General features: G+C 40.1%; 1 protein-coding gene and 1 long non-coding RNA gene across 3 annotated transcripts in view; both read left to right on the forward strand.

The window, feature by feature from the left end:
• Positions 1–26,527, forward strand: part of LOC123861680 (uncharacterized) — a 96,031-nt gene that overhangs the window by 18,646 nt on the left and 50,858 nt on the right. For both annotated transcript variants that reach the window (XR_010405214.1, XR_010405213.1), the window contains one exon: positions 15,288–15,465. This is a non-coding gene — a long non-coding RNA (uncharacterized LOC123861680). The remainder of the gene's footprint in view (positions 1–15,287; positions 15,466–26,527) is intronic.
• Positions 26–7,501, forward strand: LOC123862195 (solute carrier family 25 member 3-like). The gene is given in 2 exon segments (XM_045901800.3): positions 26–95; positions 6,516–7,501. Coding segments are annotated over 2 exon segments (990 nt in total). The 3' UTR covers positions 7,436–7,501.

Genomic DNA, 26,527 nt, shown 5'->3' on the forward strand with positions numbered 1-26,527 from the left:
TGGAGGCTGAGGAGATCAGTTCATAATGGGCAAGGATGAGGTTAATAAGAGCTTGAACAAGAGCAGTGGCAATGTGAAGAAAGGAGATGGCAGGTGTGAGATACTCAGAAAATATCTGTCTAGGGTGAAGTAATGGGAAATCAGTTCAAGAAATGTCATATTCAAAGATAGAGTGTGTCAAATGAGAAACAAATCTGAAAGAATTATCCAGTGGAGGGTGGGACCACTGTAGTAAGAACCCTGTGACCATAAGGCTTGCAATCATCTCAAAAAGTTGGGCAAAAAGGCTTTTTCTCTTATAGAGAGAAGTGAACAAAGGTAGAAAGAACCAGGTGTGGGGACAGGAGATAAAAGGGTGGTGACAGAACAGTAGATGAGAGAATGTTTTACCCCAAGTCCAATCTCTTTCCAGGGAAGGGCAGTATGCTGACTCAGGCACAGGATGGGTCAAAGTTCAGGGACCTGAGGGAAGGAAAGAAGTTTAATGAAAGTTTAGTTAATATCATTTTGTTCCTGTTGATCAGTAAGGACAACACTAGTTTAGCTAGTCACTTATGAGACAAAGAATGGGAATTTGGAGGGTCTGTCAGAGGTAAACAAGGCAAGCATCTTACCTAAGGCCTATGTAATTTTTGTTTAATGACAGATAATCCAGCTGCCCCTCATTGTAGTTTTTAACTTTTCTATTTCCTCACATCCCTTATTCTAGATAGATTCCTGTCTTTTGGTCACTGAAAGAAAATTTATTTGAATAATGAAAGATTCTAAAATAACTCAATACCTCACTTGAAGAAAAACTGGTTTAGAGAGTAAAATGAATTTGTCAAGGCAGTTTAATTTAGAGCTGGTATTTAAAATCGGCAGTTACGAAGTACATGATACATCGAGAGACAGCTTGTCTATAAAACACATAGGCAACTGTAACTGAAATTCTAGAAAGTGACAGCCCGAGGAACCCTATGTTAGATTCCCTTATCATTGTTGCACTGTGTCTCACGGCATTTTTATGAAAAAAGAAAAAAGTGAAGAAAGGCATATAATGAAAATAAAGGAAACAAGAAAATTATAAATATTTTATTGCCACACTAAAGAATGAATAATGTTCTTAATGGGAGCTGTGCACAGGTATATTACCTGTGTAATAAACTTTTTGTATTGAATTGATTAGATAAGTGCTTTAAATTTGAGAAATACTGCTCCAAGTCTATATTACATCATGTTAATACATTTTTTCCCAGCAATTTTAAACAGATACATAGCTAAAGATGCCGGGTATTACTGCAATGGTCTTATCATCCTAAGTCTATTATTAAAATAGTTTTTTAAAAAAATAAATAATAAATTAATTAAATAAAATAGTTTTAGAAGACATTCCTATTGCCATTAACAAAAGAACCTTGGCAAGTGAAGACTTCCTTTTACCTATACCCCTTTTGTTAAATACATCCACAGTCTAGTGAGAATCATGACTTTTAAAGATTTTCCTTTAGTATTTCACATTCATTGAACATTATACATTGAAAACTTTTGGATATTTTTCTTTTAAGATTTTATTTAAATTGTAGTTAGTTAACATATAATGTAGTATTGGCCAGGGGTAGAATTTAGTGATTCATCACTTGCATAGAGCAACCCAGTGCTCATCACAAGTGCCCTCTTTAATGCCCATCACTCACTTACACCATTCCCCCACCGACCTCCCCTCCAACAACCCTCCAGCAACCCTCAGTTTGTTCCCTATTGTTAAGAGTCTCTTATGGTTTGCTTTTGGATATTACTAGAATATCTAAACATTAAAAGTGTTGGAGATTGTAAAGGATAAAAATTTTAGTCCTGTCTCTGATCAGCAAAATTTGGTCCTAGTGGATTGAAAACACTTTTTTAAAGGTATGCTTCACCAAAGAACCTAATATTTTGGTGTAGGACTCTATCATCATGCATATTAAAAATCAGTGGACTGAGATATTAACTGAATCCCATACCTATTCAAATATTTATCCATTAAATGCTTGTTATTCTCATCTCATTTTGCTGGAAGCCGAAAGATTAATCCACTTCAGCAGTCTCTTGTCAAGTATTTGTTTTCAGTAATTTAGGGCAGATGACCAAAGAAAGAAATACATGGCTTAAAGAAGGATTAGAGTGGTGGAAATAGTTGTTTCATGTTTCAAAGAATGCTTTTAATCTCTTTTATTTTTTTATAGTTTAAGCTGATTATTTTGTTTGACATGTTTTTTCAGTGACTGCTCTTGGTAGCACCTCTTTGTTTGGGATATCTGCTTTTATTTTCTTTCACTGACTTTCACTGGCTTTACTTCCTTTGTAACTCCAGCCTTTCCTCGACTTGCAGCCAAACCTGTCTTTTGATGTATTCTTTCTGTTTTTCACAAAACTAATGTGGTGTTTTATTTTTTTTAATAGAAATTCTAGCCAAAAGCTTGAGGGTACTGGTAGAAGAAATATAGTTGCAGTGACTCCATGGTTACATTCATTGTGTATTCAGACCTCCTGGAAAGAGGTTCCTTTGGTAGATGCCTCTGGGTTAATAGATCTTAAAGAGTCTCCTCTGCGTGTGTGCGTGTGTGTGTTTGTGTGTGTGTGTCTATGTCTATATATATATACCATATACAAATATATATATCATAGAAACAGAAATATAGATGAAAAGTAAGACCTTCACACAACAAAAGCACACACATCTAATTAATGCCATGCTAGTATAGAATATCATGTCTATCTGACTAGCATGTTAAAAGCTTTTCACATAAAACTATCTAGGATGGATTTACTAGAAATGTCATCAGCACAATTTTTCCTATACATCAGTTTCTTCATTTCAATGTTTATGAGGGCATATATGTCAAAATATGTTGCTTTGCAGTCTTCAAAATTTATATTTATGAATCATATATTCAAATATTTTTATAATTTATGAACTTAATCATAAGAATAGATAAATCTCCTGCGTTTTTCATGATTTCATCTATGTAAAAAGAGTGGATTAAAAAAAGATTAAAAGAGAGGTGCCTAGGTGGCTCAGTAGTTAAGCATCCCACTCTTTTTTTGAGAGAGAGAGAGAGAGCATGAGCAGGTGAGGGGCAGAGGGAAAAGCAGGCTCTCTGCTGAGCAGGGAGCCCGACACGGGGCTTGATCCCAGAACTCCGGGATCATGACCCGAGCCGAAGGCAGACGCTTAACCGACTGAGCCACACAGGCACCACAAGCATCCCACTCTTGATTTCAGCTGAGGTCATGATCTCAGGGTTGAGGGTCGTGAATCAAGCCCCAGAGTCAGGCCCCACCCTGGGCGTGGAGCCTGCTTAAGATTCTCTCTCTTCCTCTCCCTCTACCCCTATTCCCCAGCACTTACTCTCTCTAAAAAAAAAAAAAATTTTTTTAAATACATAAAATAACATTGGATGTCTTGGAGAATTTTTCCTTCATTTTATTTTCATGTCATTTAAAAATGCTCTATAATTATCTTCACAATTTGCAAAAATTAAGTAACACATTAATTTAATATTTTTATAGAACTCTATGGTGATTTTTTTTTTTTAAGTAGGCTCCACACCCAATGTGGGGCTTGAACTCATGACACCAAGATCAAGAGTCCCATGCTCCACCGACTGAGCCAGCCAGGTATCACTGGTGATTTTTAGTATATATGATGATTATGGTAAAGTTTTCCAGTCCAAATGCAATAATTTAACATTTTATATCTAGCTCTGCATTTCAGTTTATTCCTTTTAAAAAAGAATGTCCCACAGGGTGCCTGGGTGGCTCAGTTGGTTAAGCAACTGCCTTCAGCTCAGGTCATGATCCTGGAGTCCCGGGATCGAGTCCCGCATCGGGCTTCCTGCTCAGCGGGGAGTCTGCTTCTCCCTCTAACCCTCCCCCTCTCATGCTCTCTCTGTGCCTCATTCTTTCTCTCTCAAATAAATAAATAAAATCTTTAAAAAAAAAAAAAAGAATGTCCCACAGCATTCTCACAATATGATCAAAATGCACTGAATCAGAGTGAACCAACTTTAAAATACTCTCCAAACATTTTTTCCATAATATTTATTTCTAAATTATATAAGTGTATTGCAATGGTAACATATAATGTATATTATGTAGTACACAGACATTTTAAAGCATGAAGTAAAAATAGAAATAGACATGTTATAGTTTCTCCTGATATCCCTGTGGGTGGTTTTGTGTAGTCCTGAAGGACACAAGCAGACTTTGGAGACCATTACATTAGAAAACTAAAAAGTCAAATAACTTAGGGTTTTACATTTATTTATGTTCTGTATTCCTTTCCATTATTTAAAAAAAATAGATTTGAAAGTAAATAGAAAATAACTAAATTGTTGCATGCCTTTGGTGGTAGATTTTACATTCATTTTTTGAAGATTATGTTTACTATTCAGATTCGAAATTTGGTATTTGCTGCTTAAAATTATGTTTCATAGAATTGTTGAGGAGGAAGAAAGTTTCCTCTATTCCAGACTCTTCTAGCTGAAATAAGGATTACATTTACATGAGATCAATTAACTGGAGAAAATCAAATTTAGTGTCCTACCTGCAATGAATCCACATGGACATGAAATTTCAAAGACAGGCAACATGAGGTTTATATGACATCCTGAGCTAAGGAGAGGGGTAGGGATGTAGGGATACAAAGGCGGGGGAAGACCATTAGCAGAAAGGTGAGAGATGTTTAGTAAACAAAGGTTGCTCTGTTATGCAAATAAGTTTGTGAGGTAAAAAGAAATATCTGTTAATAACTCTCTTCCTAGTACAGGCTCTCCTTTCCAATGTAAATTTAGGCAGTTCAGGAGGAGGTAAAGAGCTGTTCCTGGATCTGCTGGGTTTTGATTGCTTTTAACTCAAGATAATCTTCATGGCAAAGTGGCCCACCTTGGAGCTGCCTGCCCTTGGCCCCTACAGTTCCCTCCTTTGGAACTGTCCACATGAAAAGTTGAGTTGATAAGTTGTTCCCTCTTGTTGAACCAGTCTCTTAGTCCTGAGAGTAGGTCAACTCAGTTAAACTCATTTCAGGAGGCAGTGATGCAGGTGTGTTCTCAAAGTTAGGCCAATAGTTCAAGTAATCAGGTATTAAATAGGAGGCATTTCTATGGAAACAAAAACAGTGGTTAATGACTGGATCAAATTACAAACCAGTTTCTGAGTTCTTAGGCCAGCCAGTTAAGATTTTTAGATGTCAGGCTAGAAGCATCTTCAGATGGAGTGAGAATAGCCAGTGGTAATCTGACAGATTTTCCGGATTTGCAGTTCAAATGTCTCTGGTAATTTTTTTGAGTGACCCACAGGGTAACAGGCAAAAAGATTGTCTTTAAGTATTAGTTATTGTTGGGGCCCCTGGGTGGCTCAGTCGTTAAGCATCTCCCTTCGGCTCAGGTCATGATCCCAGGGTCCTGGGATCGAGTCCCTACATCAGGTTCCCTGCTCCACGGGAAGCCTGCTTCTCCGTCTCCCACTCCCCCTGCTTGTGTTCCCTCTCTCGCTGTGTCTCTCTCTGTCAAATAAATAAAATCTTTAAAAAACAAATAAATAAACATTAGTTATTTATCTGACATTTATGTCAAGTCACTCATATTTAGTTTGCAGGGCTTTAGGATTTTTCCTAAATAAATCCAGGGCAATTTTAGTTCTCACATGATTCCAAGTCAGAAAGGTGGGAGAAAAATTTAAAATGTTAGTTTGGAGAGTTATAGCCAGGCATTGAAGGAAACTAGAAGAAATCAGTTTCTAGTACCATTTAAAATGACAGTATTAGAATCTAATAATCTACACAGGTATATTTTTTCTCTAAATACTCACCCTCATTCTACCAAAGATAGCCATGTTACCACTAATCTGTTTGCAAAATAAGTCTAGTTTCAAAAAAATTGGGCATGATTATTTACATGAATACAGCAAGAATAACAGTTGACCATATAGGCTCTTTAAAACCTGCTTTCCTGGAGCTTTTCATAAGAAATCTCCAGACTGAACTTTTAACAGCCTCTCAAGGCCAGAAGCCAAGCCAAATACTTGCCATAGACTTCACCTGCAATACCTATAGATCTGGATTCATTTCTCTCCTCTTGAGGTCTCCAAAATACCCTGCACCTGCCAGGAAGTGATCTTTACTCACCTGCTTGGGTTCCTAGAAACTCTGTAAGCAGGGTAACAAACTGATATTTCCAAGGGGCTTTATTGGTTCTATAAAGTCAACCATAGTTCCTTAAAACAATTTTGGTCATATCTAAGTCTATGCATGTCTCTCAAATATAACATTCCAATCAAAGCCTTGGTATTATGACCAATGTTTCCAATTGTGTCCTGTTACAAAGAAAACAGATTCTTATTGAACCTATGCAAATAAATATATTACCATGAGAATTTAAGAATACTGAAAGTTTCTGAATTCTTGAGAGACCAGGTAGGGAGAAAAAGATAAATGTTTCAATTTGTTCACAAAGGTATATTTTATCAAATTGCTGCTTTAAGTCAGTTAGCTTAAGATAAAACATTTCCTCAATTCTGGAAAAACAAAACATTATCAAAAGTCAGCTTAAGTTGTGGTCTTACACACACTGCTGTCATTCCTCTGGATTTAGTGAAATGCTGTATGCAGGTGGACCCCCAGAAGTACAAGGGCATATTTAATGGATTCTCAGTTACACTTAAAGAGGATGGTGTTCATGGTCTGGCTAAAGGATGGGCTCCGACTTTCATTGGCTACTCTATGCAGGGGCTCTGCAAGTTTGGCTTTTATGAAGTCTTCAAAGTCTTGTATAGCAACATGCTTGGGGAGGAGAATGCCTATCTCTGGTGCACATCACTATATTTGGCTGCTTCTGCCAGTGCTGAATTCTTTGCTGACATTGCCCTGGCTCCTATGGAGGCTGCTAGGGTTCAAATTCAAACCCAACCAGGTTATGCCAACACTTTGAGGGATGCAGCTCCCAAAATGTATAAGGAAGAAGGCTTAAAAGCATTCTACAAGGGAGTTGCCCCTCTCTGGATGAGAGAGATACCATACACCATGATGAAATTTGCCTGCTTTGAACGTACTGTTGAAGCGTTGTACAAGTTTGTGGTTCCTAAGCCCTGAAGTGAATGTTCAAAGGCAGAGCAACTGGTTGTAACATTCGTGGCAGGTTACATAGCTGGAGTCTTCTGTGCAATTGTTTCTCACCCTGCTGATTCCGTGGTATCTGTGTTGAATAAGGAGAAAGGTAGCAGTGCTTCTCAAGTTCTTCAGAGACTTGGATTTAAAGGTGTATGGAAGGGACTCTTTGCCCGTATCATCATGATTGGCACTCTGACTGCACTACAGTGGTTCATCTATGACTCTGTGAAGGTCTACTTCAGGCTCCCTCACCCTCCTCCACCTGAAATGCCAGAGTTTCTGAAGAAGAAGCTTGGGTTAACTCAGTAGAATGATCAAAGCAAATGTGGACTGAATCTGCTTGTTGATCAGTGTTGAGAAAAGTGCAAGAGGAACTTGGGCAAGGGGACCCTCTGGAAAATTTGACAGTGTAGGAAATTGTCTATTCCTCGTATAATTACTGTAGTCTCTTGCCTAAGGAGAGGGTTTCAAACCCACTGTTGAAATAAGCCCAACTATTCATGAAAAAAAAAAAAAAAAAGGTCATACAAATTATAATTATCCTCCTCAGTCCATTCAGTCCCATGATATTAATTCTTGTTCTACATGAATCCACTTTTTTTTTAACTAGTTCCAAAAACTCTTACCTAGTTCAGTATTATGATCTTAAGGTTATCATAAGCCTGTACTCAGAGTTCTTTCCATGAGTCTCACTAAAAATGAAAGTTGCAGGAAGTTTTTGTAAAAGCAAACTGTTAAAGGATTTCTTTTCCTTCAGTGCCCACAGTTCTTGGTCACATGGCTTCGAAGAATGAAGAGGCAGACCAGACGAAGAGTGGTGGGTGGCAAAGCAAATTTGACTGAGTGGTAGTAAACTTTATTGAGCAATAGTACAAAACTCAGGAAGAGGGAGGGGACCGGAGAGGGTTGCTGCCAGAGTTCCTAAGTCTAGAGGTTTTTATGGGCTTGTTGGCGGGCTGTTTTAATCTGATTAACTCTCATGTCCCTGTCACCCAATCAGGTTTTTGCCACCTACCTATCACATGGGAAAGGGTGGAGGGCTCCTTCCAGGGTGGTGTAAAATCCTTTTAAGGGTGGTTTCCTCTTAGGGCAAGGGCCCCTTGTCCCTGCCTGCTTTTCTTTCAACTATCTTTCATTATAACTGTCTGTAAATGATAAAAAACTTAAAAATGGCCACGAGTAAAGATCTTATTGGAGTTCATTATAATGCAATTAATAAGGAAATTTGGTTATTTCTGTGACACACAACACTTTTCATACAATCTCTAGAACACTTATTTTAGTAACATATCTACACAAATATAATTTAAGAGGATTTAGTATCACTTATTTGGCCATGCTTCCTATGTAATTTAATGTACCAAATAAGTATAATTAGTTTAATTTCTCACCAAATCTTTGAAATATTCAGGGGACCCTCTGGAAAATTTCAATTAGATTATAGTCAAAAGACTTCATTTTAGAATTTGGCTTTGGGAAGTATGTCAAAAAATACCAAAAGGTTTGAACATTTGATTAAATAGAACCACAAATCATTACGAAACAGTAGTTAATTATCCATTTAACCAAAATGGCAATAAAAGATTTCAAAGGCAAATACAGATAGCTATGAGCAAAATTTAGCTCTCTTAATATTAAGACTCAGTTTTCTTGAGTAATCAAAGACCTGATAAACATAAGAAATTATTCTGGCAGGGGTGCCTGGGTGGCTCAGTCGTTGAGCGTCTGCCTTCGGCTCAGGTCATGATCCCGGGGTCCTGGGATCAAGCCCCGCATCGGGCTCCCTGCTCCGCGTGGAGGCCTGCTTTTCCCTCTCCCACTCCCCCTGCTTGTGTCCCCTCTCTCTCTGTGTCTCTCTCTGTCAAATAAATAAATAAAATCTTAAAAACATTAAAAAAAAATTATTCTGGCAAAACAGAGTCCTTGTTTTCTGGGCAGATAACTTTAAAGAGGTAAAGAAAAACTTTTGTTTATAATTCCTTATTAAGAGCAAATCAATAGTTAAAGAAAACTTGGTCCTTTTACCAAAGAGAAAACAAAATTTTAATTTTTCACCAGTGTACTTTTGATATTAAAACTGGGATGCCTATGTGGCTCAGTTGGTTAAGCATCTGCCTTCAGCTCAGGTCACGATCCCAGGGTCCTGGGATGGAGTCCCACATCGGGCTCAGCTCCTTGCTCAGCGGGGAGCCTGCTTCTCCCTCTCCCTCTGCCTCTCCCCCTGCTTGTGCTCGCTCTCTCTCTCTCTCCAACAAATAAATAAATAAAAATCTTAAAAAAAACCTCATTTACTTAAATTTATCCTAATCTTAGCCAGTACTGACCACACATTCTTTCTGATTTCTTTTCCATAAACCTACAACTCTCTTTTTTACATTCAGATTTTGTCCGAAGTTTTCCCTCTTTGAATAACCAGGCTCACTTTAGGACGAATTTTCTTTTTTCTCAACAAAAATGTATTTCTATTTCTTAAACCTTTTCTTACCAAACACACATATCTTACTTTCCTTGCATGCAGAGTTGTTTCCCTTATTATTTCCAGTAGTCTTAATTACATTTATTAGAATTCTGAACTCCTGGAAATCTTAATTTCTAGTGAAAACTAAGTAGTAAGCAATTGTGAACTGTTACAGGAGAGTTCTTTAGATTGGCAAATTTGTAAATACATTTTATAATTTCTAGAAATGTACTTTTCATAGTACCATCTTTCAATAAAGCACAAAACATGTTTACTAACACACCCAAATTTGTCTTTAGTTTCCCAGTAATAAGACAAAAGTAGATAAAATAACAAAACATTAAGTACTAATACATCTTATTTGGAAATGATCTAGACGTTCAATGAATTTAACTTAACTCATCATTTAACTTAGCAAGATGTTAAAGTTTCAAGTTACCAGGGCACCTGGGTGGTCCAGTCAGTTAAGTGTCCAACTCTTGATTTTGGCTTGGGTCATGATCTCAGGGTCATGGGATTGAGCCTGACATCGGGCTCCAAGCTCAATGCAGAGTCTGCTTGAGGTTCTCTTTCCTCTCACTCTGCCCCTCCTGTTCATGTTTTCTCTCTCTCTCTCTCTCAAATAAATAAATAGATCTTTAAATAAAAAAGTTTCAAGTTACCAAAGATTTTAGAAGCTATTTAAAAGGCTGCCTACAAACTTTTTTTTACCTTATTTTCGTCTATTTAACTACTTGTTCTTAACAATTATGGTTAGTCCACTCACAACACATCATGAGGCATTAGACAGAGTCAACCATAATCCTTAGGTTTTGTTTTGTTTTGTTTGGACAAACTTTGCAACAGAAATAATGTCACCAGCTGGACCCCAAGACCTGACCTTTACTGCCCACCTACTTGTGCTCAGCAACCTGTTCCACATATTTCCTTAAGCTCTCCTTTCCAGTGTGTCTCTTAACTCAGGCAAAAGATCTGAGAGGCATAGCATCCCATGATGGAAACCAGAACTACCCCTCAAACAAAAAAAACTGCCTAGACAAAGATCCCCAGCTGGCCCAGACTACCCAGACCTGTTTGAACTTAGTCCCTAACTCGCGCCTGCACAGATGGACCATGGAGTGACATCTAGAATGACCGACAACTATTTATTTATGTGAGAGAGAGAGAGCATGAGAAGGGAGAGGGTCAGAGGGAGAAGCAGACTCCCTGCTGAGCAGGGAGCCCGATGTGGACTCGATCCTGGGACTCCAGGATCATGACCTGAGCTGAAGGCAGACGCTTAACCAACTGAGCCACCCAGGCGCCCCTAGAGGCACGTTTTCTTAAGGAGCATGCGTGACCTTATGCCCCCTTCTACAGATGATAAGTCTCCCCTATCTAAATATTCATCCTAACCCCAAGTAAAAGGAACTTATCCACCCTTGCATAGGGAGTCACGGCTTTGGAAGTCATTCCCCATGATCTTATTTGCTGCAAATAAAATTTCCTTTGTGGCACAATTGCACCTGGTATAGTTTTCATCTGATTCACCGAGGAGCAAACCCATGTTCAGTTATTAAAAATGAACTTAGGGGCGCCTGGGTGGCTCAGTTGATTAAGCATCTGCCTTCAGCTCAGGGCATGATCTCTCAGGGTCCTGGGATCGAGCCCCGCTTCAGGTTCCCTACTCAGCGGGAAGCCTGCTTCTCCCACTCTCCCTGCTTGTGTTCCCTCTCTCGCTGTCTCTCTCTCTGTCAAATAAATAAATAAAATCTTTAAAAAAACAAAAAAACCATTAATTTTAGCAATACCGGAGGTAGAGAAAATATCTCATGTTTACAATATATATAGACACACAAATAGACACATGCAAACAAAAGTCTTATAGCTTTTGTTTCTTACTAATATTTGTAGAGAGGACATTATAGGCCCAATTTCCAAATATCTCCCTCCTTTTTTTTTCCCCCAGATGAAAAACTTTCCCTAAAGTTTGTATTTCAAAGAGTGGCTCTTAGGTCCTAGAGAAGATGAGGGTAGAAAATATACATTATAAAAGCATAGAGAATATATACAAGTTTTCTCCAAGGTGGACTTTTTAGGACATACTGGCCTCTTATCAGAGGTGCTAGAGCTTTGGCAGAAAAAGCCCTTTTAGCAGTTTGTATTTTATAAAGGTCTTCCCTAGCCTCCTCTTTTTTTTCCTTCAGGCTCAGGGGGTTGTGGGCTTTATTTATATTTCAAAGACATGATAAGATCTGTAATTTCGAGGGACAAAGAAAGAATGCAAAAACATTTTTCTTTCCTAGAGTTTCAGGGTAATTGCTATTTAAAATTTACCTTCCTTTTCTTAAGTACAGGAGAATTTTGTTCCATTATCCTGGTCTTTTATAATATCTACAAACATTGTGAGAGGAATAGGTGAGGTTTGGGGATCGGTAAACATACATAGGCTTTGACTTGTTTCTAGAGTTGTATTTCTGGTTTTGTAGAGACTTGTAAGACAAAGACAGATGTTCCTAATTCTCCAAAGAACTGGATGACAGCCTGAATATCAAGGGACTGGCCTGCCTTTTAAGCTAAGTTTGCTTCTTTATATGAGGGAGATTTTTTTTTTTTAAGATTTATTTATTATTTTGAGGGAGTGAGAGAGAAAGAGATCACAAGTGGGAGGGGCAGAAGAAGGAGAAAGAATCCCAAGCAGACTCCCCGCTGAACGTGGAGCCTAACACTGGGCTCACCTCATGACCCGGAGATCATGACCTGAGCAGAGCTGAAACCAAGAGTCAGCTGCTTAACCAACTGTGCCACTCAGGCACCTCTATCAGGGAGATTTTTAACTAAGATGGGAATCAAAAGATTTATACCTATGTAAAGTCTGTGTTGGGGAGCAAGAATTCCTGTTGCCTCAAAATTTATTCTAGCTGGGCTAAAAATCAGATTAACAGAAGAAAATAATTTTTTAAAAGATTTTATTTATTTATTTATTTATTTATTTGAGAGAGAGAATGAGAGAGAGAGCATGAGAGAGGGGAGGGTCAGAGGAAGAAGCAGACTCCCTGCTGAGCGGGAAGCCTGATGCGGGACTCAATCCTGGGACTCCAGGATCATGACCTGAGCCCAAGGCAGTTGCTTAACCAACCGAGCCACCCAGGCGCCCTGGAAGAAAATAAAATTTAATAGGCATAGGTACGGGGAATCCACATGGACATGGAAATTCCAAAGACAGGCAAAATGAGGTATGTATGTCATTCTGAAGTAAGGAGAAAAGGGGTAAGGATCTGGGATTTCAGAGGAAAGGAATGCACTTCACAGGGCGATAAGAAGAGCAGATGCTTGGTAATTAGAAGTTTGCCCTGCATACAGATGGTCACTTGGATAAAATTTATCTCTGTTAATAATCCTTATTCTGTGAAACACCCTCCCAATTTTGATTTTTCTGTGTGTGTTTTTATTATTTATTTATTTATTTATTTGAGAGAGAGAGACAGAGAAAGAGAGCATGAGCAGGGGGAGGGGCAGATGGAGAAGCAGGCTCCCTGATGAGCCAGGACCCTGAGATCATGATCTGAGCTGAAGACAGACGCTTAACCGACTGAGCCACCCAGGTGCCCCAATTTTTCTGTGTGGTTAAGGAGAGATATATGATCCCACAGGGTCTCAAGTGCCTTTGGCTCAAAATAATCCACATGCCAAAGTGACACATACTGAGGGGTCCTGTCCCAAACCCCTTCATCTGTATAAAACATTTTAACAAAAGCCTTCTTTCTGGTTACACAATTCAAACTTGGCTTCTATTAGCCCCTGAACATTGGCCTTCCACTGATAATTTGTAAGAGGGCCTGAGAGAAATTTTGGTCATCTGTTTCCTCTGTGAAGGGGAGATTGTGAATAGTCAAATAATCTTTCTAATTTCTCTTTATATTTGGTAGGATCTTCTGAAAGTAGAGGTAAAGGGGCTTTATTGCTTAAAAAATTTGCTGCTGTCCAGGGGATGCAAATTCTTTTATGGTGGAGGGTCTGTGATACACCTGCATAGAAATGCCTGAGGCTGGCACAGCTGGATTACAAAGCCCTGGGAGGTAGGAGCAAACGAGACTCACTGCCAGTCCTGGGGGCTTTAAATTCATTTCCTGGCTTTCAGCGTTTACATGAGCAACCCGTATACTTTGAACCTAGAGATTGGCCGGAGTGCTCACTGTAAATCCTGTAGGAAAGGGGGGACAGTTAAAAAAGGCAGATGAAACTGGATTTTGTTTTTTTTAAGATTTTATTTATTTATTTGACAGAGAGAGACACAGCGAGAGAGGGAACACAAGCAGGGGAGTGGGGGAGGGAGAAGCAGGCTTCCTGCTGAGCAAGGAGCCCGATGCGGGACTCGATCCCAGGACCCTGGGATCATGACCTGAGCCGAAGGCAGACACTTAACAACTGAGCCACCCAGGTGCCCGAAACTGGATTTTAAGAAGGGGAATTTACGTTGGATATGAACATTTATTTTTGTCTTAAGTCTAATTTCTATTCTTTTATCTTTTCAAGGGAGTCCCCAAAGCAGGTCATTATACTGAGAAAATTGAGAGCTATCTGTACAGAATATATGTGTTTCTAAAATATGACCAATTTAAAGGATCCATCATCTGGCCATTGACAAGTAGGATCTCTTAATAGTAATTCAAACCAAATAGCCTTTTAATGGCTTAACCACAGATGCAAGAGGCATCCAGACAGGGGGCACAGAAGATGTAGACCTCATGAGTCAAAAGTTTACTACCAAAATTAGTCTAAGGAAGCAAAAGCCTTTGTTGCTCAAGTGGGAAGGATGGGGAGGTGAAAACAGTGTCTCCTGTCTCCCACGGAAACGTGAGTTGCCTCCAGTCGGTCACAGATCTGCTCATCTGTGATGCTGGGCAGGGGCTACTGCAACCAAATTAACGTGAGTTTGCTCCTGGGTGAATTACAGGTGGAGACTGCACCAGATGGAGTTGTCACACAAAAGAGACTTTATTTGCAGCAAATAACTTCCAAAGCTGTGACTCCCTGAGCTAGAGCGAATGGGTTCTTTTTATTTAGGGTTTAGGATGAATATTCAGAGAGGGCAGCTTCATCATGGCATTTAAAGGGGACATAAAGTTGTGCAGGCTTATACCTGCATCCAGGGTTATGTTTATGAAGCTTATGTTCCTCCTAGGGCAGAGGCTTTAACATTACAAGGAATCAGAGGGAACTGTCTCAGGTAAGGAATGCAGGGTCTTGCTTACCTTTGATATAGCACTGGGAGTTTTCAAACTGATTTATTGTCTCTGATATGGTTAGGTTATTTCCTGGCCAGGTAGAGACTGTTCTTTTTTTTTTTTTTTTTTTTTTTTGAGAGAATGAATGGGAGGGGTAGAGAGAGAGAGAGGGAGAGAGAATCTCAAGCTGACTCCTTGGTGAGCTCTATCTCAGGACCCTGAGATCAAGACCTGAGCTGAAGTCAGACGCCTGCAGCCTACTGAGCCCCCCCAGACACCCGGAGACCGTTTTTTGCATTCCCTTTGTTCCTTTAAAATCCTTATCTATTGAGATGTTTGTACTTCTTTGTAATTCTGACACCGTCTGGGCAGTTATACAAGCAGTATGCTGAAGCAAGTAGAGCTCAAGGGCATATATGGATCACCGAAAATAGCTGGAGGCCTAAAATGACTGCTCTTATGTCACCATAGTTATGTTTCATCTTTCTTTTTATAGGGATCCCTAACTCCGCTTACACTACTGGGATGGGACTTTCCAGCGCTAAGAAGCAACAAAGGTTGAGACAATGGAGGAACTTCCCAGCTGGGACGTCTCATGACAAATGCAGTGGGAGCTGGCACGTCCAGATTCTTGGAACCCTAGTCTATTTGACTGGCCTGCAAAGTGCACCCTGGTAAGTGTACCCTTTGGATGGTGGAGACCAAAGAGAATACTATCACTGGTCACAAAGCCAGGCTCTTAGGACTGGTAGAACAAGATGAAAGAAAAATCTCATCCACTTTTTCTTAGAGGCACATTAACAGCTTTAACTAAGCCTTGGAGCTCTTGGAGCCAAACTAATATGTAGGAGGGATGTACTGTGGGGGTTGGTATTGCGTGATGTTTTATAATGTTGCATGGAAATTTTCTTGAGGTTGGCAGGTGACCTGGTGTCAATCTAATCCATTCCATGACTAACTTATCCTAACACAGGAGTCCTCAAGTTAGGTGGTAAGTATTCTAATAGCCTTTTTTTTCTTTTTTCTTCTCTGTCTAACAGCTTTTAAGTGCTTGACCCATGCCTACTAGTTTTGTGGCTTGGACTTCTGGACTTCAAAGATGTCCCTTAGCAACAGCCTTTACCTCATGTTCACATTAACCTACAGCAAGGTTTATATGACAAATGACATAAAAGACAAAGAAAAACAAAGACCATCTCAAGAGGAAATGGATCCGTATTCCACTAAATTTACCAAGAGTTATTAAGCCTGAGGAACTAGTTCCACAAGTATTTTCTCCTGCTAATCTAAATTTAGATAAAAAAGGACACTCATTACTCTTGCTCCATCAGACAGACTCCACAGATAGGGATCTCACGAGACCGACAGGGTAAAAAATCTTACCTTCAGCCGGCTGTATGTCAGATTTCCCAAGGATCTCTTAGCTGCTGCTGTGTCCAACAAGTCAAAGTATCCTGCTAAATAGGCCAGCTATTGAGGAGGAAGAAATTTTCTTCTATCCAGGGTTTTTCCAGCTGGACTAAGAATTAAATTTACATGAGACCAACAGATCAACAGGAGAAAATCAAATTTAGTTTCATCCCTATGGGGAATCCACACAGACATGAAATTCCAAAGATAGTCAGGCAACGGGAAGCTCATTGATTGACATCCTGAGCTGAGGAGATAGGGGTTTAGGGATACAAAGGGGAGAAAGACCATTAGCATGAAGGTGAGAAGAGATTTTGGTAAACAAAGGTTGCGCTGTTATACAAATATGTTTCTTAGGTAAAGCAGAATCTCTGTTAGTAACTCTTCCTGGCGCAGGCTCTCCTTTCCAATGCAAATTTAGGCAGTTGAAGGGAGATAAAGAGCTTTTCCTGAATCTGCGGGGCTTTGACTGCTTTTAAGTCAGAATAATCTTCACGTCAAAGTGTCCCACCTTGGGTCCTTGGCCCCTTCAGAATTTTATAGGAAACGCTGGGAGTATAAATGGCACAATCAGGCATTGCCCAAACTAGAAGATGTGGGCTGAGCAAAGAGAGCCTGCACCTAAGACTCACTTTAATGCATAATCTTGAGAGCTGTCACTGTGCAAAAACCAGCACTACTAGCTTAAAGTAGAAGAGGTTTTGGCTGCTTCTTTAAGCCGTCAAGGCCACTCTTCATCAGGGATAAGTACATAGCTCAAGGAATTTCAGCAGGAGGTCAAAAGATATTTCCAATATAAATAGTCTCCATATTTTTGCAAGAATACCCATTAAGAGGATGGGAAATTTAATATTGAGCCATCTATGGGGGAAAAATATCTTGTCTCTGAAGAAGAGGAACTTCGTTCACTGATGCAAGAAAATATTAAGGAGTAAGGCTTATCAACTGTTAAATATATATTATAATAAACCAATCAATGTTAGGTCAATATCCTACAAAGAAAGGATCAGGGAAGTAATGAACTGAAAAAAACATCATTTTTGTTTGTTTTTTGGTTTGCAAGCGTTTAGTCCAGATTTGTAGTGTAAACAAGTGGAGTAGATTATCTCCAACTCTAAGTTAAATGAATAATCAGCCACACCTTTACTTTTAGAGTTTTATTTTTATTTTTTCTTAAAAGATTTTATTTTTAAGTAACCTCTATACCCAATGTGGGGCTCAAAGAGTCACATGCTCTGCTGACTGAGCCAGCTAGGTGCCCCCACTTTTAGAGTTTTAATCAAAATTATTTAAGAGAAGCAAAATTAGCTGATGTAACTTTCATCTGTCTGCCGATTGGATGTACAAATAAGAACATGAACTAAGTGACCTGACACCCACGTTTGTTCATCATTCTTTTATGTCAGCCAGCTGGTTATATTAGCATAAATAGTTCCTTTTTAAAGATTTTTTGGGGGAAGCTATCAACAACATTTTGTGGACAATTCAGGAAACTAGAATGGACTACATTGTTAAATTTCTTGGGCATAAATATGGTATTGTGGTTATGCAGGGGAATACACGCTAAACTATTTAGTAGTGAAATGTCACGATGCCTCCAAGTTACTTTTGAATGGTTCAGAGAGAGAAAAAAGCAAACTGGTACAATGCTACCAAGTGGTGAATACAGGCAAAGATTATATATAGATTTATCAAATGCTATCATATCCCTTTTTCCGTAGATTTAAAATAAAATGTTGAAGGAAAATGATGTAAACAAAAAGTTTTTGAAGCTTACAAAAGGGTTTTTCCCCTTTAAGTCTTAAGTAAAGAAGCAATATGCATAGCTTTAGAGGCTATATAAAACCTATTTTATTTTATTATTTTTTTAAAGATTTTATTTATTTATTTGACATATAGAGAGAGAACAAGCAGGGGGAGTGACAAGCAGAGGCAGAGGGAGAAGCAGGCTTCTGCTGAGCAAGGAGCCCGATGCGGGGCTCAATCCCAGGACCCTGAGATCATGACCTGAGCTGAAGGCAGACACTTAACCAACTGAGCCACCCAGGGGCGCCCCTAAAACCTATTTTAACTCCTGAATCATATTTTAATTTGACTGAAATACAGTTTTATGACCAAATGCTAAACTTTTGTCTTCCCAAGGAATTTTAAAAGGAAGGCAATATAGGTAACTCAGAATGAATTTGCAAAATGGGATTCTCTGCCATCAGACCAGGATAATAAAAATAGGAGGGGTAGCTGTTGTAGGTAGAAAATATGATTAAATCTGGGCATGTGTTGTCACAGTTAAAACTGTCACAGTTAAAACTGATTAAAATCAGTTTTAATTAATGGATTTAATTAATGGATGTCATTAATCCAATCTGGTCAACAGATTGGATTAATGACATCTACCTGAAGCCTTAGAGGACTATTTATGAAGAGTTCCACTGTGTTTGTATCAGTGAGGGTCTAGGCAGAAAAATAGAAACCAGTGTTTCAAAGAGAGAATTTAAGACAGGGAATTGGTTACACAGGTGATTGACCAGCTGAGGCTGAGCCCCCCCACCCCACTCCCCCCCCCCACTCCCTCCCCCCCCCCAGTAGTGCAACTCAGAGTTGGTGCAACTCTGAGTTAGCTCAGCAAGAGGCGGCTCCCTTTAGGCTAGTGCCTAGGGGACTTGGAGAAGAAATGGTGCCATCAGAGCTGGAAGCGGGGGCTGCCAGTTAAGAGCTGGAGCCAGGGCAGGGGTGAGCACTGCCAGAGAGGGAGGGAGAAACCTCTGCCTGTCCCCTTCCTCCTCTCCTCCAACCTTTCACCAGTGCTTCTCAATGACCAAACCTAGCGGGGAGTTATAGGGTGAACTCGGGAAAAGTAATCTCTTGTGATAAAGAGCAGAGGAGGGAAAAGGCAAGGAATGGACCTGAGAGCAAGCAGCTAGAGAAAATGCATACATACTATTATATCTTCTTGCTCTTTTCTAAAAATTCTCATATTCACAGTCCTACGTGAATATACTTTTAAAAAACAAAAGAAGAGATAAGAAATTCTAGTTAATAACAGTTGAGTTGATTTAAGACTAATGAGAAAACAATAACATCTTAAAAATTTGGGGGTTCCTGGCTGGCTCCATCTGTAGAACATGTGACTCTTAATCTTAGGGTCCTGAGTTCAAGCCCCACGTTGGGTGTAGAGATTACTTAAAAATAAAGTATGGGGGGTGAGGGGCAGAGGGAGAGGGAAGGATCCCAGCATGGGGCTCAATCTCACCACCCTGAAATCATGACCTAAGCCAAAATCAAGAGTCAGACGCCTTACCAACTGAGCCACCCAGGAGCCCCTTAAAAAAAAAAAAAAAAGTCTTAAAAAAAAAGACTAATGAGAAAAGATTTGAAAAATAATATATTCTAACTATATCTGGACTTATTCAGGATTATTATAAAATATCAAATTTTGGGGCACCTGGGTGGCTCAGTCATTAAGCGTCTGCCTTCGGCTCAGGTCATGATCCCAGGGTCCTGGGATCGAGCCCCCCCATCAAGCTCCCTGCTCAGCAGGAAGCCTGCCTCTCCTCCCACTCCCTCTGCTTGTGTTCCCTCTCTCTCTGTGTCTCTCTCTGTCAAATAAATAAATAAAATCTTTAAAAAATATATCAAATTTGCCTCTTCAGTAAATAGTCAATTTTTAAAAAAATAATTGTGTCTGCTATTAGTATTACCTAACTAATGTGTGAACAAAAGTCTCTGAAGAGTGGAATTGTTTTCCAGGAGGATTTAGTCTTACATTTTGAATACCTAGCTACCTAAAGGTAGAACATCATCCCTGTGATACTGAAACAGCTGGAGTAACCTGGCAGTATCTTTGTTCCTGTGTGTTTAAGTATCATCCTGTATTCAGTTATCAATGGTAGGGAGTTCTACAATATGACAATATTACAGAAGCACAGATTTAGCAGTCGTAAAAACAACAACAACAGAAAAAAACCTACATTAAACTCCATTAATTATTTTCTTCTAGGCAGACCGTTTTCTAGAAAGGGAAGAAATTCTGAGATAATATTTCTTAGTCTGTAGACTACTACAGGGGAGAAAAGAGGAAAAAAAAACAAACACAAAACCCTTGCATTTCACCTATCCTACTTCCCTCTGTAAAGAAAATTTCTCTGGGGAGAGAGACAAAAATGTCTCTTCACTTTATTTTTTTTTTTTTAAGATTTTATTTATTTATTTGACACATAGAGAGAGAGTGAGCACAAGTAGGCAGAGCGGCAGGCAGAGGGAGAGGGAGAGGCAGGCTCTCCACTGAGCAGGGAGCCTGACACGGGACTCGATCTCAGGACCCTGGGATCATGACCTGAGCCGAAGGCAGACACTTTACTGAGCCACCCAGGTGCTCCTCTTGACTTTTCTATGTCTCTTATTTTATGATACTAGAAACAACTGAATGGTGTTGGAATTGAAGGTTGGTGGTAGGATGGAGGGGGAGGTGAGTGAAATGGGAGAGAGAACAAGATCTAATTGGTTTAGTTGATGAGTCCATATTTAGAAAGTCATTATAAAGGGCAATCTAAATTAAAGATCATAAAAAGGCAGAGGTGTTTTATTCAGCTTGTACAATCAAAAAAAAATTTAAGCTATTTGACATTAAAAATTGAGAATTTCATATAAAACTCTAAATTCTAGCTTCTCTTATAAATTAGGGTGCTCTGGCCACACTCAGCCCTCATTCCTGCATGGCAGACTTGCTGGAGCATGTTCTTTCCAGTTCTCGGTGTCCCAGCTTTACCTGGTTCCGTCATGTGTGCCGCTTCCCTGGCCCTTATAGGCAGCAATCCTCTTTTCTTTCTTCTTTTCATTCTAGACTGGATAAGGATTTGCACTAGCTATCACCTCCTTTCATATTGAATCAGCTTCTGCAACCCTTAAGGGTCCACTTGGGGGGCACCTGGGTGGCTCAGTTGGTTGAAGAGCTGACTTCGGCTCAGGTCATGATCTCAGGGTTCCTGGGATAGATAGAGCTTGGCATTTATGCTCAGTGGGGAGTCTGCTTCTCTCTCTCCCTCTGCCCCTCCCCACCCCATGATCTCTCTTTCTCCATCTCTCTCTCAAATAAATAAAAAAAAAAAAACTCTTAAAAAAAAAAAAGAGTCCACTTGGTAAGTGAAATCAGTGAAACCCCAACTCAGAAATTCTAGCAAATACTCCCATGATACATCATTTCAAATTCTTTGTAAAAGGAGGTGATGCAGACTGGCTGGGACTGAGGATCCGGGGTGGGGAGGGGGGTCCCATAGGCCAGCCAAGAGGGTTCCTGGCTTCCCACAGGATGGAAATCAAACACAGCCAAAAAGGAAGTGAGAGCAGAGTTTATTGAAGACAGAGTATAGATACAGACAGAGCATGGAAGACTAGGAAAGGAAAGTGAACCTCATTCTTAGCTTGGGACCTGGGGTTTTTACTGAGGACAGTGTTCTGGTGCTCTTCTCAGTAATCCAGGAACAAAGATGAGTATTTAGGTGTTCTCCAGAAGTCACTTATGCCCTGGAGCCAAGAGTCTTTTTTTTTTTCTTTTTTAAAGATTTTATTTATTTATTTGAGACAGAGAGAATGAGAGAGACAGAGAGCACATGAGAGGGGGGAGGGTTAGAGGAAGAAGCAGGCTCCCTGCCGAGCAGGGAGCCCAATGCAGGACTCGATCCCGGGACTCCAGGATCATGACCTGAGCCGAAGGCAGTTGCTTAACCAACTGAGCCACCCAGGCTCCCTGAGTCTTGATGAGTCAGTAGTCTTGGAAAATGTTCATGACGACCCTGCCTGGTCACTCCTCGGATGTTATCTATTCTGTTAGAAGACTCTAAAGTTAAAGTCGTTAAATCCTTGATCTTTACAAGGAGGGCATGCATTCTCTGTTTTGTAAGGCATGTGTAAGGGAAGCAAGGGTAGCAAGAACGGAAGCAGCAAAAGGAGCGAATAAAGCAGTTTTTCATGGGGTCCCTTTAGTTTCCCTGTTTCAGGGAAGGTGATTGTGTGATTACATGTACAAACACATTTTTGCCCACAACTAAAAGACTTTGCATTGACTTGAAATAAGACTGTAAAACCGAAACAATTAAAAAAAAACTAGAATAAAAGTCAAACATCCAGTAATAAATGTTAACTAGCAAAGGTTAAGTCCTCTTGTTGATAGCTTCCTTTAAGTCTTTCCCTTTTTTAAGGTTTTATTTATTTATTTATTTGAGAGAGCCAGCACAAGCAGGGGGAGGGACAGAGGGAGAGGGAGAAGCAGACTCCCCACTGAGCAAGGAGCCTGACGTGGGACTTGATCCCCGGACCCCGGGGATCATGACCAAGCCGAAGGCAGATGCTTAACTGACTGAGTCACCCAGATGCCCAGTCTTTCCCTTTTGTAGTATGTACCCAGTGTCAGAACAGAATTCCTGTCCCCTTCAAGGTCCTTCTAGCTAGACTAAGAATTGACATGAAACAGATTAACAGGAGAAGAAAAAATTTAATTTTGTATGTAATTTTGACTCCACGCAGACATGAAAATTTCAAAGACAGAGAGGCAAATGAGGTATATATGTCATTCTGAACTAAGGAGAAGTGGGTAGGGGCCTGGGACTTCAAAGGGAAGGAATGCAAGTTGCAGGAAGATGAAAAAGAGTAAATGTTTGGTAAACAAATGTTTGCTGGGCCACTCAGAAACAATGGGACATAGAGGACTTGGATCAAACAGGCCTTGCTAGGTCCCTCCCTATCTACCATCCCTAGTTCATAGTATAATATATAGCTATCTATGATAATAGCTCTCTTCCTGGAGCCGGTCCTCTATCTAAATTCTTTTTAGGCAGTTGGGGAAGTAAAGAAGGACTTTCCTGAATCTGCTGGGTTTTAATTGCTTTTTTTTTTTTTTTAAGATTTTATTTATTTATTTGACAGAGAGAGACACAGCGAGAGAGGGAACACAAGCAGGGGGATTGCGAGAGGGAGAAGCAGGCTTCCCGCTGAGCAGAGAGCCCGATGTGGGGCTCGATCCCAGGACCCTGGGACGATGACCTGAGCCGAAGGCGGATGCTTAACAACTGAGCCACCTAGGCACCCTTTTAATTGCTTTTTAACTCAAAATAATCTTCATGCCAAAGTGGCCAGTCTTGGGGTGATCTGCCCTTGGCCCCTACACTAATTTCAACTTGTTTGATGCCTTGCACTCCTGCTGGACTATAAGCTCTTGATGGCAAGGTTTCTGTCAGTTTCTTATATAGCCGTATTCCAAAGCAGATAGCAAAGAGGTTCATTGCTTCAATAAATAGATGAAAATATATGAAGAAAATTTTTGCTCAATTGCTGCTAAAGTAAAGCTATAGTAATCACACATAAAATTATTTTTCGGGGATGCTTGGGTGGCTCAGTCAGTTGAGCATCTGACTCTTGATTTCGGCTCAGGTCATGATCTCAGGGTCATCAGATGGAGCCCTGTATTGGGCTCTGTGCTGTGCTCTCTGCTGGGCATGGAGCCTGCTTAAGATTCTCTCCCTCCCTCTCCCTGCCCCCATACACACATGTGCACGCTCTCCCGCTCTCTCTCTCAAGAAAAAAATATTTTTCAGATTCCTAGCACCAGGACAAAGAGAGAAGCAGCCAAGAGACTTGGCTTGTGGCCTAACCATATCCTACGATTAGCCTCTGTTCCAAAAAGCAGTGTGGAAAAAACAAGCAAACAAACACTCTAGCTAAGAAGGTCACTCTGGATTCCTCGCTGTTAGTGCCTTGAGGAGCAGGGTACAGGGTACATATCAGTGGTCTGGGTTTCAGGACAGGACTTTGGTCTCTTGGAGGAACACAGTCACAGAGAAACTGATTTTCAAATGGGAACCTAGTTGATAAAGAACAAAACACAGGGGCGCCTGGGTGGCTCAGTTAAACGGCTGCTTTTGGCTCAGGTCATGATCCTGGCGTCCTGGGTTCGAGCCCCACATAGGGCTCCCTGCTCAGGCAGAAGCCTGCTTCTCCTGCTCCCTCTGACCCTCCCTCCTGCTTGTGCTCTTGCTGGCTCACGTGCTTACGCTCTCTCTCTCGCTTGCTCTCAAAATGGATAAATAAAAAAAAAATCTAAAAAAAAAAAAAGAACAAAACACTGAATATTGTTTGCAATGGTTTAGAAGGTGGCAGAATCCCATAACTAGTCCTGGCCAACAAGACAAACTTAATTTGTAGGAAGAGACCAGAGCTAACACACTACTCACTTTCAGAACTGATCCCAGAGTCTAGGGAAGGGTCAAGACTGCAGTGGCTGGGGAACACTTGGGTAGAGAATCAGGAGGGCCATTAAAAAATTCTAAATGTAATATCCAACAAGTTATTTAATCTCATGATGTGCCTTATTGTGCCATGGTGATATGGGAAAATAAAATAAAAATAGTGAAATATTAGAGGGAAAGATGAGAAATACTGCAAAAATGCTTGAGATCTTCATGTAAGTTATAGTGAAAAATACTCATAAACTGCTCAGTAAAGCTAGACTCTCTTAGCCTATGTATGCTTGACTGCTAACACTGTACTATTCATGGATTCCTTTGAGCTCCCCCTGGCGGCACACTAGCCCTATTGACTACTGAGTATTTCAAGACTCCTGTAAATTAAAAAAGAAAAAGAAAACAAAAAAGGAAATAGAAAAAAACAAAAAACAAACAAAAAAACCTCTTATAGATTCATTTAGTTTAGCTTTCGTTAAAAATGTTTTTTTAGGGGGCGCCTGGGTGGCTCAGTTGGTTGAGTGTCTGCCTTCGGCTTGGGTCATGACCCCAGGGACCTGGGATCGAGCCCCATATCAGGCTCCCTGCTCAGCGGGAACTCTGCTTGTCCCTCACCCTCTTGCCCCTTCTCCTGTTCATGTTCTCTCTCTGGCTCACTCTCTCTCAAATAAATAAATAAATAAAATCATTTAAAAATAGATTTTTAGGGGACATCTGGCTGGCTCAGTTGGTAGAGCATGCAACTCTTGATCTTGGGGTTGTGAGTTGAGCCCCATCTTGGGTGTAGAGATTACCTAAAAATAAAATCTTTTTTTTTTTTAAGAGATTTTATTTATTCATTTGACAGAGAGGGAGAGGGGGAGAGAGAGAGAGAGCACAAGCAAGGGGAGCTGCAGGCAGAGAGAGAAGGAGAAGGGGGCAGGGAGCCCCTCGTGGGGCTCAATCCCAGGGTCCTGGGTTCATGACCTGAGCCAAAGGCAGACACTTAACTGACTGAGCAACCCAGGTGCCCCAAAATAAAATCTTTTTTTTTTTTAATAGTTTTTTAGTTGACCAGTCTTAAATATTCAAATAAGTGAAAAAATGAATTTTCCAGAAAACAGATGCCAGAAACAGACCCATGGATAAATGGAAACCTGGTATAAGACAGAGGTGGCCTGGAAGATAAAAAAAAGGAAGTACAAACCAACTAGAAAATGAGCAAATTATATGATCAGTTATTTCACAGTAGAGGGAGCATGTATGGCCAATAAACATATGGAAAGATTATTAACCTCATTAGTGAACAGAGAAATACAAACTAAAACCAGTGATATACCATTTCATACCTACCAGGTTGGCAAAAACTTAAAAATCAGTCAATTTTTGATGTTGGTGAGGAAGTGGAGCCACAGAGTCCTCATAGACTCTTGTGGGACTGTAAATTTGATGACGACTTTGGATAACAATTTAGTATTGCCTCATAAGTTGAAAATCATTGCTGAAAGAAAGGAAGAAAAGAAAGAAGAAGGAAAGAAAGAGAAAGAAAGAAAAAGAAAGAAAGCAAGAAAGAAAGAAAAAGAAAGAGAAAGAAAGAAGAAAGCAAGAAAGAAAGCAAGCAAGCAAGAAAGCAAGCAAGCAAGCAAGAAAGAAAGCAAGCAAGAAAGAAAGCAAGCAAGCAAGCAAGAAAGCAAGCAAGCAAGCAAGAAAGCAAGCAAGCAAGCAAGAAAGCAAGCAAGCAAGCAAACAAGAAAGCAAGCAAGCAAGAAAGAAAGCAAGAAAGAAAGCAAGCAAGAAAGAAAGCAAGCAAGAAAGAAAGCAAGCAAGAAAGCAAGCAAGCAAGCATGAAAGAAAGAAGAAAAAGAAAATATTATTTCTAGTGTTCCGGCATTCCATTCCTACGTATTTACCCCAAAGAAACATTTTTTTTTAAGATTTTATTTTTAAGTAATCTCTACACCCAACATGGGGCTTGAACTCACAACCCCAAGATCAAGGGTCACATGCCCTACCAACTGAACCAGCCAGGTGACCTCGAGAACCATTTTTATATACACTAGTAGGCATGTGCAGGAGTTTCTTAGTTGCACTGTTCATGATAGCAAAAAACTGGAAA

The sequence above is a fragment of the Mirounga angustirostris genome, unplaced genomic scaffold (genome assembly GCF_029215605.1).
Source record: "Mirounga angustirostris isolate CCGP_5_RB_7025 unplaced genomic scaffold, mMirAng1.0.hap1 SCAF_9, whole genome shotgun sequence".
In the NCBI taxonomy this organism is placed as follows: Eukaryota; Metazoa; Chordata; class Mammalia; order Carnivora; family Phocidae; genus Mirounga; species Mirounga angustirostris.